At 52.7% G+C, this 14,007-nt stretch overlaps 1 protein-coding gene across 1 annotated transcript in view; it reads left to right on the forward strand.

Moving 5' to 3' along the window:
* Window positions 1-14,007, forward strand: part of GTF2IRD1 (GTF2I repeat domain containing 1) — a 79,253-nt gene that overhangs the window by 7,996 nt on the left and 57,250 nt on the right. The window contains exons 4-8 of the mRNA XM_023515703.1: window positions 1,191-1,501; window positions 2,558-2,647; window positions 4,498-4,581; window positions 8,610-8,793; window positions 13,697-13,722. Coding sequence (XP_023371471.1) covers window positions 1,191-1,501; window positions 2,558-2,647; window positions 4,498-4,581; window positions 8,610-8,793; window positions 13,697-13,722 — 695 coding nt within the window. The remainder of the gene's footprint in view (window positions 1-1,190; window positions 1,502-2,557; window positions 2,648-4,497; window positions 4,582-8,609; window positions 8,794-13,696; window positions 13,723-14,007) is intronic.

Consider the following 14,007-nt stretch of genomic DNA (forward strand, 5'->3'; position numbering starts at 1 on the left):
AACCTCCAGCTCCTGGGCTTAGGCAATTCTCTTGCCTCAGCCTCCTGAGTAGGTAGGACTACAGGCACCTGCCACAACACCTGGCTATTTTTTTTACTGCAGTTTGGCCGGGGCCAGTTTGAACCCGCCACCCTTGGTATATGGGGCCGGCGCCCTACCCACTGAGCCATAGCAAGACCCCATTCTTAAAATTAGAAAAACTAGCCAGGTGTTGTGGTGGGTGCCTGTAGTCCCAGCTATGTGGGTGGCTGAGGCAAGAAGATTGCTGGAACCCAAGAGTTTGGGTGAGCTACGATGCCACAATACTTTAGCCAGAGTGACAGAGTGAGACTTTCTCAAAAAAAATAGTAAGACAGACACTCGATGGCACCTGTGACTCAGTGGGTAGGGCTGCTGCCACAAAAAATAGCTGGGCATTGTGGCAGGCACCTATAGTCCCAGCTACTCGGGAGGCTGAGGTAAGATAATCACCTAAGCCCAGAGTTAAGGTTGCTGTGAGCTGTGACACCACAGCACTCTACTGAGGATGACAAAGTGAAACACTCTCTCTCAAAAAAGAAAAAAAAGACAGATACCCACATGGGACTCCAGTTGTTTTCAGTCTGAAGGTGGAGGTGAGGCCAACGCCCAGTCACAGAGCAAGGTCTTAGCCAGGCTGTTTAGTGGTGGAAGTTTCCCAGCGGACTTCTGCATTGCAAAAAGACTAGATGAGACATTGCTTGGGACAGTACAGCACTAATGACATTCAAGAGTAGAAGAAGCCGAGTTATGCACTTGATGGGGTTATAAATCGGGTTAATTAGAAACCGTGGGGAGATGAGGCTGTTTAGCTGTGCCAGGTGGTACTCTTTGGCAAAAGGGCATCCTGAGGGCTTAAGGTCGAGTTTGGCTTTGCAGTGCACAAACAGGGAAGGGGGCAAAGTGACAGGACATAGGAGGCGATCACCTGTACCTGATGGGATCTTGTGAGTGGGCCAGAGCAGAGGGTAGGCCTGGGATGTCCAGTGGCCTCACTGTGTGGCCTTGGGCACAGCAGAGCCACCCAGGACTGCATTCCCACCTGTAAAGTGGGAACTAGCTCCTGTTCTGTCCTTGTCATGGGGCTGTTGTATTCTGTGAGCTGGTGAGGAAGAGACCTAACAGATGGGACAGGTGTCTGAAGCTGTCCATGTGTCCTCTCCTTCATTCAGGCCGCTGGAGGATGGCGGGCGGGAATCAAAGGCCCTAGTGGAGCTGAATGGCGTCTCCTTGATCCCCAAGGGGTCACGGGACTGCGGCCTGCACGGCCAGGCCTCCAAGGTGCCACCCCAGGACCTGCCCCCCAGCACCACATCCTCCTCCATGGCCAGCTTCCTGTACAGCACCCCGCTCCCCAACCACACCATCCGAGAGCTCAAGCAGGAAGCACCCGCTTGGCCCCTCGTCCCCAGCGACCTGGGCCTGAGCCGGCCTGTGCCAGAGCCCAAGGCCCCTGGTGCCCAAGACTTCTCCGACTATTGTGGTAACATTGCTGCTGGGACCTCCAAGTCTGGGGGTGGGATGGAGGTCACTTGCAGAGACACCCTCCCAGAGCAGGTTGGGATGCTTGGGCTCTCCCAGGCGGGAAGAAGGCATGCTGGGCAAGGGGGTGGGGCTGGGAAGAGAGTGTCCTGGCTGGGACCCCTTTGAGCCCTGGGCCTCTGCTCAGGCTTCAGTGACAGTGTCTTTGGCCTGGGACCAAGAGACACCTAGGGGACTCTATGAGGAAGCTCTGAAGGGAGTGTGCTGGTCAGCCCACGTACACTTAATGAGTGTCTGGTCCATATCCAACCTAGATTAAGGGCACTGGGACGTAGGAGAAGAACAGCTGAGTGTGAGGGAGGCCTGGGCTCCTATCCTGGCTCCTCTGCCCAAGGTCTGAGTATCCTAAGGCAGGTCGCTACCTCTCTGAGATTTAGTTTTCTCATCTATAAATGGGGGTGCTAGAAGCACCTACTTTGTGGGGCAGTTTTTGTTATTAAATGGCAGGTGGGTGGCTCTAGCAGTGTTTCCTGAGGGCAAGTTAGGAATGCATGTTCACAGGCCCCAGCTGTCTTGCTGAATCTGAAGCTTTAGGAGTGAGACCCAGCAATCCGTTTGGATAAATGGTTCCAATGAGTTCATATCTTCTGTATTAAAGTGCTGGGTCCAATGCTGGGTGCAGAGTAGGTGCTTGTAAGTTATATCACTTGTTATTATTACAAAGAGAAAAAACAATATCCCCCTCCAGAAGTGTGTGGGCTGACCAAGATTTAGGACTTACACACCTGAAATGAGTGTCCCCACCTAGAAAAGGTGACCTTCAGCATCCTACTCACGCTGACCTGGCATTAGAATAGCAGATTCTGGTGCAGAATGTCCTAGGACTCTGGCCCAGGAACTTGCTTTTAGTTCATGATCACAGGGCCCAGTTCTGGAGTCTGTCTCTCTGCCAGATGAGACTGTCACCCTAGAGCAAAAGCCTGTGCACTGGAGCTGGTTCTGGGGAACACCTCTTGGGGCCTAGATGGAACCTATCCCTTTTCTCTTCCTTGTCCAGGACAAAAGCCCATGGGACCTGGTGGGCCTCTCATCCAGAACGTCCATGCCTCCAAGCGCATTCTCTTCTCCATCGTCCACGACAAGTCAGGTAGGACAGTGCCTATGGCAGCACCCTGGCTGGAGTAGGAGCTGGGGTTGGAGGTGTTGCTCACTGAAATGGGAATTTGTCCTTGCCTGCACTGTCACCCTGAGTGCCGGGACTATGTCTGACCCCCCTCTGGGTCTTTGTGAGAAAAAGGAGGAACAGCTCTGCTCACAGGGCTGTGAGTAAAGCCAGGGTGTAATAGTTATCTACTGCTATATGATAAATTACTTCCAAATGTAGCTTAAAACAACAAGGTTTTACTACCTCAGTTTCTGGTGGTTGGGAATTTGAGAGCAGCTGATCCGGGCACCTCTGGCTCAGGCTCTCTAGTGAGTTTGTAGTCAAGGTGTCAGCTGGGCCTGTCGTCATTTAAAGACTTGACTGGAGCCAGAGAGACTGCTCCCAAGCTCACTTGTGTGGTCTTGCCAGGAGGCCTCAGTTCCTTACTGTGTATACCGTCCTTTACGGGGCTGCTTGAGTGTCCTCACAACGTGGCAGCTGGTTTCCTTCGGTGTCAATGACCTAAGAGAGTAAAGAGGAAGCCACCTCTTTGATGACCCAGCCTCAGAAATTGCTGCCACTTCTAATATTTTACCCCTTAGAAGCCAGAAACTTGATCTAGCCTATACTCAAAGAGAGACTAATTAAATCTCACCTCTTGAAGGAAGGAGTATGAAAAAAATAAGTGGGTAGATTTTAAAAGTTGCACACAGAGATACTGAGAGGAGGAACATTTGGGATTCATTTGTACCAAGAAGGAATGAACTAAGACTTTCTAGTAGTTCTGCTTTTTGGAGGTCTCAGCCTCATCTACAGTAAGTTGTTCTTTAAGAAAACCCAATCTCAGGGTGGGTGCAGTGGCTCATGCTGTAATCCTAGTATTCTGGGAGACTCAGGCAGGTGGATTGCCTGAGTTCACACGTTTGAGACCAGCCTGAGTCAGACCGAGACACATCTCTAAAAATAGCTGGGTGTTATAGTGTGCACCTGTAGTCCCAGCTCTTGGGAGGCTGAGGCAAGAAAACCGCGTAAGCCCGAGAGTTTGAGGTTGCTGTGAGCTGTGAGACCGCAGCACTCTGTAGAAGAGGGTGACAAAGTGACATTGTCTCAAAAAAAAAAAGAAAGAAAGAAAGAAAGAAAGGAAACCCAGTCCCCTAGGATCAGAATGGAGGATCCCCCTACACACATACTGTGCCAGACAAGGCTGGGATAAAATCTTACTGGGTGATCTCATGCAAGATGCTTCTCTGACCCTCAGTTTTCCTCTCTGCAAAATGGGAATAACATGTATGTTTAAAGATTATAATGAGGGATTAAATAGGTTGTATCTTATATATGTATAGTACTTAGCACAGATAAGCACCTAGTAAATTAAAGATGTTACTTTTACTAATTACAGTGAACCAAATGATTGTTCTTATTATTAAAATTAAATTGAAGCAGGGGCTCTGGTTTTATGTGAGAGGCCAGCAGGGCTGAGAATTTGGGGGAAGCTGACACCAGCACCTTAGATGTAGGAGGTACACGGGTTAGATCGTTGAGATCCAGATTCAGGCTGTCTTTCCAATCTCCTGTCTGTCTGGAGCAAGATGGCCCTGGATGAATAGACTGAGCCTGCATGGCACGTGTTGGGGAGGACAGAGGGAAACTTTGGGGTAGGAGGCAAGCAGATGAGGGGTGAGGACTATGAGGACATTTTGGATTTGTGTAGGGTCTGAGGTAGGAGTGGGTAGAAGAGCTGGGGTTGTTCTCAGGGGCTCTGGAGGAGAAAGCCCAACCGCAGTAGCAGTGGTGGAGAGAGTGTGACCATCCCAGGGCCCCTGCTTACTTGAGCCGCCTGTGTGTTTTGATAGAGAAGTGGGACGCCTTCATAAAGGAAACCGAGGACATCAACACACTGCGGGAGTGCGTGCAGATCCTGTTTAACAGCAGATATGGTGAGTGGGCGGCGCGGCCGCTGTGTGGCCCCAGCAGCCGTGTGGAGCATCTCATTACGTGGCAATCACTCGTGTTCCCCAACACGACAGCGGGAGCCATATGCTGGCACCCGCGCGCCGTCAACGCTAATGTCATCCGGCGCAGGCTCCTCCTGTCTGGGTAGGGGGTGGTTGTGTCAATATTTCCCTTCCAGATTCCTCAGGGGGTGGAACTGATGGCAAAGCCCCAGACCTGGACTCAGCTGTGGGAAGCGGGGCAGGCTGGAGGTAGATTTCCCATGTCGGGGACAGCCTGGAGGGCCTAGAAAAATCTCTGTTGACCTCACAAGCTCGCCTGGGCCCCTCAGCACATGCTGTCTCCTGCCTCTGCCAGGTGTGCCCTTCACACCTTTGTGGGGCACATTGCTAAATGTTCTTTGAGACTCAACTTGGCAGTCACCTTCTCCAGGAAGCTTTTGGGTCCCCAGCACCCAGGACAGAGCCAGGCTCAGAGCAGATGTCAGCCCCCACGGTCTGGGCAGCAGATACAGATGGTGTACTTGGGGCTGGCATGGGGTCTTACAGGTTGGGGAGTTTCAGGCCCAGGAGGATGCACAGGCACTGGTGGCTAGAAGGCAGCTCTGGGTCTTGGGTCCCCTGCTGTGCCCTCTCACGCCAGTCTTCCTTAGTATCTGGGGTAGTCCTCGCTTCTTACTCAGCCTTCAGTGGTTGGGCACCATGTGTCCCCTGTCTGGGTGGGTGACAGTCCCTGGGGAGATGACACAGGTGCCCATGGACGACTCAGGGACCACATAGGTTTGACCTGGCTAATGCCACCTGATTCATGCAGACCTCTGCTATAGGGATGTCCTCTATACAATAGGGAGAGAAGAAGGAGGGATCCTATCCAGAATTGTAGGGACGATGGTGCTGATGGGGACAGAAAGGGTCTCAGTGGCCTCAGAACTCCCTGCATGCTGAGGTGGGAAGAGCAGGCCTATATCAGGAGTCAGAGAGCGCTGGCCTCCCCCACTTCCTAACCTGAGCACAGCTGACTGGGTGGGGCTTTGCCTCCTCCCTGCCCTTTCTTCCTTCTCCCTCCTGCCCTCCCTTATCACCTTGGTCTTCCTCTGATTTCTCATAGTCACTGGTCTGTTCACTTACTAGTTGTGCATTTTGAGCCCCTGTTTGTGCCAGGCACTGTAGCAGGTGTGGCTCAGGCTGACTCTGGTCTCAGGATGCTTCAGCAGGTGACTGGAATTGCAAGGTGCAGACAGCATGGTACAGACAGCATGGTACATGCTGACACACGGCAGTAAGCAGGAACCTAGAGTGGCTGAGGTCGAGAAGACAGGATAGCTCAGGGGAGATGAGATCTCAGCAGGCCGGGGGAGTCAGGTGGCTTCAGGGAGGAGGTCCCCTTTGGTCTGGACCAGGGTTAGGGAGTCCTGCGCACGTGAGCTGGAACTTCTGTGTAAGGCTCGGGCTGAGTGAGACTCTGGTGGCCTCAGTGAGGACACTGGGATAGCCTAGGTGCCTTTGATGTGGCCACCCTGGCCCATTCACTGTTCCCCTCCTCTCGTACTGTAAGGGAACCTGAACCCACATCAGAGTCTCTCCTCACCCCAGGCAGGCATGGGCCAGATGGGCAGTAATGGGAGGGGGTCTGGGGAGGAGCTGGCTCTGGCTGCCCTGGGAAGGTTCTGCCCCAGCCAGGAGCACAGTGGCCTGGGGTAAAGACCTGGGCAGCCCCACCACACTGCAGTTCTCTGGCCTGTGCATACTGTGGTCTTTACAGAATCCTGAGGCTTTTCTTCATCAAGGATGTCAGCCCTTGGGCCAAATCCAAGGAGTGCTGGGGGTGGTTGAGGACTTGCTCCTCTTCAAGCCAGAGCTGCCTCTGCACTTCACTGCCCTGAGGAGATAGAAACTACTCCTGAGTATTAGGGGACTCTGTCTGTGGGTGGGGACATGGTTTGGCACCTAGAGGCATCCCATAGATCCTGAGTGAGTAGACTTTGCTCCCAGCCACATCTTTCCAGCCACCAGATCTGGGAAAGTGGGCTATGATGAGGCAAGGGATATAGATGGGGAAAAAGCAGAGGAAAAGAAACATTAGAAATCCCAGCCTTCAGGAAGCCTCAAGGACATTGTCACCTGGGAAGACATTGGGGCTGGTTGGGGGACTAAGCCCATAGCCCCAGCAAACCAGATGAAGTGAAGGAGATGACTTCATGTAGACTTGTAGGGCTGATCACTCAAAGACTGGGCCTGGGGGTGGGGATAGGGAGACATGGTTTGACAGCTGTTGAGATTTCAAGAGTTTAATTTGACAACCAGCTAAGTGAGACTTTACAGCAGGATCTGGCTGCCAAAGCTGCCAACGCAGACCTGGGCCGCATCAACAGAAAAACACGTCAGTGGCACCCATGGAGGGCCCAGACAACTCTGTCCTGCCCTGGCCAGGGCGTGGCTGGAGGGGAGTCCAACTCTGGACTGGGACCCATAGGAACACAAGCAGAGCATGAAGAATAGTGAGGAGATGTGGGACCTTTAAGAGAGGACAATGTGATGGTCACATGGGGAGGTGAGAGTGAAGTGGATGCCCAGCATAGCTTGTCCCCTGAGAGCCCCCACCCCAGGCCTTGGGAAGAATGGGGTCCCATGAAAGTACCAGCTTGGGTCAAGCATATCATAAGTGCTTAAGAAGTATTTGGTGAGAAAATGAATGGAAATATGGAGCTGGGGTGTAAGTGAGTGGCTGAAATGGCACAAGATCAGACCTAGTGATCTACAAGAAGAACACAAGTAACCAGGTCCCCAGCCAGGATTCCATCTGCTCTGCTGTCGACAAAGCTGTCAGTTTCTGGCTGGTGTCCTAGTCATGGCACTGGTGAATGAAGGGTGTGCCGAGCCTCTCCGTGGAGGAAAGGACACACCTGTGCACACCTAGGTGTCTGGAGTTGCTCCACCAAGAGCTGACTGTGAGCCTGAACATTCCTCCAGCCATTTATTCATCCCCCAGTCATGCTGGAAGCATCTACTTTACTTCTGGCCCATCTGAATCTCAGGGCCAGGGCAGTCACAAACCCCTTGCTCCCACGGAGCTTCTGTTCCCAGCAGTGAACATGTGTAGAAATGAGCGTGGATGGAACATCAGTTAGTGATGAATAGATGGCAGACAAAACTGTTGGGGTGGAGGGGACAGCAAGGCTTTGTGAGGCACAGGAGGTGCAGATACCTGACAGGAGCAGGGAGGGAGGCAGGAGGGTCTCCAGGAGAGGGGATCTGGGTCGGTGCCCTGAGGTGGGTGTGCACCTGGTGTATGGGGAGGCAACAAGGGGATGCCTGAGAATGGGCAGAGTAATTCAAAAGGTGCAGGGAGCAGATGGGGTCAGAGGTGATGGAGTCACATAGGTCAGACTTAGCCTGTCACTGAGTGAGATGGGAGCCCATGGACGTAGTTTTTTATTTGTTTGGTTTTTTTTTTTTGAGATAGTCTCACTTTGTTATCCTTGGTAGAGTGCTATGGCATCACAGCTCACAGCAACCTCAAATTCTTGGGCCTTAGCAATTATCTTGCCTCAGCCTCCCAAGTAGCTAGGACTACAGGCACTCACCACAACACCTGGCTATTTTTGTTGCAGTTGTCATTGTTGTTTAGCAGGCCTGGACCAGGTTCAAACCCACCAGCCTCAGTGTATGTGGCCGGCATCCTAACCACTGAGCTACGGGCACGAGCTGCCCACCTATATTTAGAGATGGGGTCTCACTCTGCTTTAGACTGGTCTCAAACTCCTGGGCTCAAGCAGTCCACCCACCTTGGCCTCTCAGAGTGCTAGGATTACAGGTGTGAGCCACCATGCCTGACTTCCATGGACATTTTTTCAAAGAGAAGTTACATGATTGATGTTTAAGCAAGATCCTTCCAGTCACTGCATAGCCAGAGTGGTGTTGGGGTGGTGGGAAGTAATGGTGATCGTGGCCTCCCAGGGCCCCTGTGTCCTGGGGCCTCCATTCCATTCTCAGCCTTGCTGTTGCCCTTCCAGCGGAAGCCCTGGGCCTGGACCACATGGTCCCTGTGCCCTATAGGAAGATTGCCTGTGACCCGGAAGCTGTGGAAATCGTGGGCATCCCAGACAAGATCCCTTTCAAACGCCCCTGCACATACGGGGTCCCCAAGCTGAAGCGGATCCTGGAAGAGCGACACAGCATCCACTTCATCATCAAGAGGTGGGGATCCCTGTCTGAGATACTGGGGTGTCTGGACTGGGCAGGGCCCTGAAGGGGTGGAATAAAGGGGCTGTTAGACTTCACAGAGGGATTCATATTCCTTGGGTGGCCGTCTCCTTCCCCCTAAAGAAGGCCTGAGGTCTTTGGACTTACCTGCTGTTGTCAGGGGGCCCCCAGAGCTCAGGCAGGGCTAAGCTGGCCTCCCCCTCCTCTCTTATCTGCTGGGAGCTTGACCACCTCTCCTGTTCTCCCAGGCTACCAGCTTCTCCTGCACACATATTGGTGGGAGAACGCAGAGCAGTATGGTCTCCAAGGCACCTGCTGTCATGGCCCATCCCCCAGCCCTGTCCCCCTGCCAAACAAGCACGAGTCCCTAGCCAGTGCCCAGACTTCCTGGCATATTTCCTCCTGGATGTTTAGAGATAGAGGGGTGGCCAGAGGCTGTGTCATCCAGCCTCTGCCTCCAGGCAGATCTGTGTTGGGCACTTCCCACACATCTCTTTCTGGATGCCCTCCAAGGGCCACTCCCAGCGTGTTCTCTTACTCATATACCTGGCTCACTCGTTTATTGCCACGGGACTGTCAGCAGGCATCAAGACTGAGGATTGCGCTTTGTTCATTGCTAAATCTCCAGTGCCTAGAACAATCCCCTGGCTATAGTAGATGCCTAGTGTGTGTGTGTGGAATGAGTGGATGAATGAGCGAACATGTGCTTGTTCAGATCTGGGCTCTTGCCTTCATAGAGCTTCTCCTTAAAGCTTAGGAGATAAACAGGAATGGGAGAGAGAAAAAGGGTGGATCAGGAGAACCAGGCTAGTTGGTGCCTCTGAGGGAAGGTCCCATTTGTCAGGCCAGAGCTGGGAGGTTGGGAAGAATGTCACTCTCTAGCAGCAAGTGATTTCTCCCTGGCTTAGTGGAAAGTCTGGCAAAGGAATCAGTATGTGCCAGAGCCCTAGATAATCCAGGGATGCAAGGAGGTAGGGGCGAGAGCAAAGTTCAGGGGTCGACTCTGAGAGCATGGGGTAGTCCCATGGCCATGGGATGGACCTCTGCAGGGCTTTTGGAGGTCAGACCCAGGATCCAGGAGACCCTCTGTTTACTGGGAGAAGAGGGGATCCTAGGAAGAGAGGGCAAGGACAGGAAGCCCAAGGCCATGGTCACCTGGTCTGGCAATGATGGGGCTGGGGCTGGGCCTGTGCTATGGGCAAGAAGGCAGAGGATTAGCACAGCTATGTTTGGGGATATGGGGGGCTGTGATAGGGTTTGCTGTGATGGAATATGGGGAGTGGTTGGGGAATCTTGGAATCAAGGACCACCCCTGAGTCTCAGCTTATTGATAGGGGTGGAGTGAGACAGTTCACCTTGGATGTGTTAAATGGGAGATGCTAAGGATACATCAGCAGAGGCTGGGAAGAGATCTTGAGGGGCTGGGGCAGGGCAAATATGAGTCCAGGCCAGGCACAGTGGCTCACACTTGTAATCCTAGCATTCTGGGAGGCTAAGGCGGGAGGATCCCAGGTGTTCGAGACCACCTTGATCAAGAGTAAAACCCCAAACTCTACTAAAAAATAGAAAAAAATTAGCTGAGCATCATGGTGGGCTCCTGTAGTCCCAGCTACTCACGGGGCTGAGGCAAGAGGATTGCTTGAACACAGGAGTTTGAGATTGCTGTGAGCTGGGTTGGCTCCTGGACACTTAAGCCTGGGGCAACAGAATGAAATTCTGTCTCCCAAAAAAAAAAAAAAGGAATGAAAAAGAATCCTGACAAATCCCCGGGGATCTTCACATTAGAGGTTGGGGAAAGGAAACTAAGAAGGGGTATGGGGGCAGGGGGAGCCAAGGAGGAAGACTGTTCTGCAAGTCAGCCCTGACCATGTGGGTCTCCCTCAGAATCCTTCTCCAGCCTTCAAGATATAGCATTCTCTCTCAGCCTCCCCACAGCCACACTGTCAGCCTTAGTGCCCACTCTCCCTCCTGCCCAGGATAGGGTACGACCTAAGGTGGCTGTCTCTGAACATGAGCTGCTTCACCTGCCTCCTGCAAGCCTTGCTGAAGCCTCTCCCTCAGTCTGCAGCATCTCCTACCCGCCCTCCCACCTGTCTTCGTCTTTCAGGATTTGCTTTCCTCTGCCTTTAAATCTGTCCCCTGTCTTCATTCGGAAAGAATGTCACCCTCCAGCAGCAAGTGACTTCTCCCTGGCTTAATGCACCCCTCACCTGCTCCCATACAGGAGTGGGACCTCATCTGGCTTCCTCTTGTATCCTCACAGCACTTACTTGGGGCCTGACTTGATAAATGATCCTGGAGATGAATTGAAATCCATCACCCTTCAGTTGGGCAGTGCTTACTTATGTCTAGCTTAAATCTTTCTTGCTACTAAGTCCCTCACTTGGCTCCTAGCAGGGGGCTAAGAGGAAAAAAAGCAGCAAGGGTACCCTGTGTCCCCTTACAGGCCTGAGCACAGTGTTAGGCCCTCACTGTGGGTGATTTTGAGTTCCCTGTTCTTCAGTTCAAGCTGTAGCCCACTTCATTCTTCACCAGTATCTGCCACGAACTTGTAGCCCTGCCCTTCACTGGGCTCTGCCTAGACATCACTAAATAGCAGGTCCTGTCACAGTGGGTGGCCTCCCAGAGGGCACATCAAAACACATTCCCAGGTGTACAGGACTCAGTAGCGTCTGTCGAGGCTTTGGCATCAGGCGGACCAAGTTCGAAGCTACACACTTGCAGTGTGATAACCCTGGACAAGAAGCTTCTCTTCTGAGCCTCAGTTTCCTCATCTGTAAAAACAGGGGCAGCAACACACCTTCCCAGGTTTTTCCAACATAAAATGAGGATGTGGACATAACAGGCTGCCATGTAGTAGCTGTTCTATCGCATGAGTCCTCTTCCTCGCCACACTTCCTGGGGGGTGACAGCACAGCTAAGTGCATGGGCACAAATGGCCTTCCCATCAGCCAGCTGTGTGTCCTAGGGCAAGTTACTTAACTGCTTTGTGTCCCACTTACATAAAACAGGTCTGATAACTATCCCATATCTTAGTAATGATTGGAGATTAAGTGACAAGATACTAATGAGGTGCTTGTACAGTTGCTGCTCCAGTTTGAGGCCTCAGTGCAGTTTTCTCTGTTGTACTCCGCAGACTCATTGGTCCAGCTTTTGAGATTGTCCTGGCAGACGTGGGTTAGGAGAGAAGAGGGTTTAAGGTGGAGCCTGGTCCTCTTCTGTGGAAGCCTGTCTAGTTTAAGGTGGAGCCTGTCTGTGGCTACGCGAGATGGGGAGGTTGGGGTGCTCTCAACCAGGCATGTGGGGCTTGTTATTGGAGGTACAGGGTCCTGCTCACCCCAACTCATGCCAAGGTCTGGCCTCAAGATCCTCAAGCCCATATTCCCACCAGGATATAGCACAAGCCTCAAGGATCTGAGTTTACCCCTTGGGGCAGAACTTAAATGGAGAAAGTATCTAGAGAGGATTCTAGAACTCAAAACTATGCTTAGAGGCTTTACAATCGGTGCGTGTCAAGCCTTCCAGTCCAGCACCCCGTGAGGGCATCTGATGTTCTCTCCAGCATCTGAACTCCATCCCCTTCTCCACCGAGAGACCAGTATAAGCCCCTAAAGCTGTGTTGACACCCTGGCTCGTGCTTTCCAATAAATAAATAACCCCGTAGGTAATAAAAAACCAGATGCCAGCAGCCTGTCTGTGGAAGGGGCTGAGTGTGCAGGCCTCAGAAAGGAAGCCATCCACCCCAGAAGTGCTCCTTGAGGCTGCTTCTCAGCCTTGTGAGATCCAGAGGTGTGTGAGCCTCCAGGAGCAGCAGGGGACTGGAGCCTCTCAGGATGAGCATAGAAGCCACGTTGGGGCTCATGCCTGGCGATTCAGGCTCTGCTTCCTGGGACTGACTTCTTTGACTCTGCTGGAGTTTCCTGCTAGGCCCCCTGGGCATTGTTGGGTGTGTGGACTCAGACACCCCTTCATTCATTTTGTGTCACCTCTAGAGCCTAAGTTTAGTGACAAAGGCCCCATCCTCTTGTCTAACCACTCCGTGGCACAAGGACTGTACTGAAGCCCTCAGCCAGCTGTCTGAGACTCTCAACCCACTGGAAGCCACCTCAGTGGAGCTGAGGGTAGGACAGACAGAAGCCAGCCCTGGAGGTCACCCTTGCCGACCTTTGCTCAAGCCTCCACTTCCTCGCCAGAGCTTCCAGCTGCCTCCCCTCCAGTCCATCGCTCAGTGGTCTGACTGTCACTCATCGTACCCAGCTACCCATAGCTAGAGACCAGGGGCCTGAGCACAGCACCGAAGACTGTGTGCCTCACCTCCCCCAGCCTTCTCTGAGCCTCAGCTTGTCATTCCCTCCTCCATGAAGGGTTGGCCACCCTACCTCGGCCCCCGGCTGTGAAGGGTCGCCCAGGTCACTCTGCATGGCTATTTGCCATGCCCTTTTTTGTTTTTGGCCGGGGCTGTGTTTGAACCCACCGCCTCCGGCCTATGGGGCCAGGGACCTACTCCTTTGAGCCACAGGCACCGCCCTATTTGCTATGCCTTTTGCTGTGACACAGGAGGTTTTGGGTGAAGCTCCTGGGATAGATGAATGAGTCATTCACAGTTGGGTGCTGATGGGAAAGGGGCTTGAGTCATTCACCTGGGGTTATCAGAGGCTCCCAGGGTGTCATGAACAGGTTGGATGCCCTAGGACCCCCGGGGACTGGCCTATGCCTTCCCTGGCTGTCAGGAGACAATTGGAATATTCTGTTGTTCTTAACTGTGGCATCTCCTGTAGCTGTATCTGCATGGGGGACTTAGTGAGGTCACTGAAGGGGCTTTGGAAGCACCTCCCTGAGCCCCTAGAGAGCCCCCGAGCCTACGTATTCTCACATTCATCTCTCTTTTCTCCCCTAGGATGTTTGATGAACGAATTTTCACAGGTATGTGGGTACTGTCTCTGAAACCTCCAAGTTAATATCCTGACAGTCCCTGAGCTGTCATCACACTGGACCCAGTCTCTTGAGTCCCTCCCCTGGGGCCAGGAAGGAGTCTAGGCTGTGGCTTTTATGTCCTGGGACAGACATGGCCCCGGTCTCCAAGGTACTGACAGACTGTTGGGCATGGGATACCCTGATAGGGAATAATAAAGCTAAGATTTGCTGAACACTGACTGTGCCAGCTTCTCTTCTAAGCTATTGGCATTTATTATTGTCATTTAATTTAAT

This window comes from Otolemur garnettii, unplaced genomic scaffold (assembly GCF_000181295.1).
Source record: "Otolemur garnettii isolate 467f Iridium unplaced genomic scaffold, OtoGar3 scaffold00077, whole genome shotgun sequence".
Classification (NCBI taxonomy): Eukaryota; Metazoa; Chordata; class Mammalia; order Primates; family Galagidae; genus Otolemur; species Otolemur garnettii.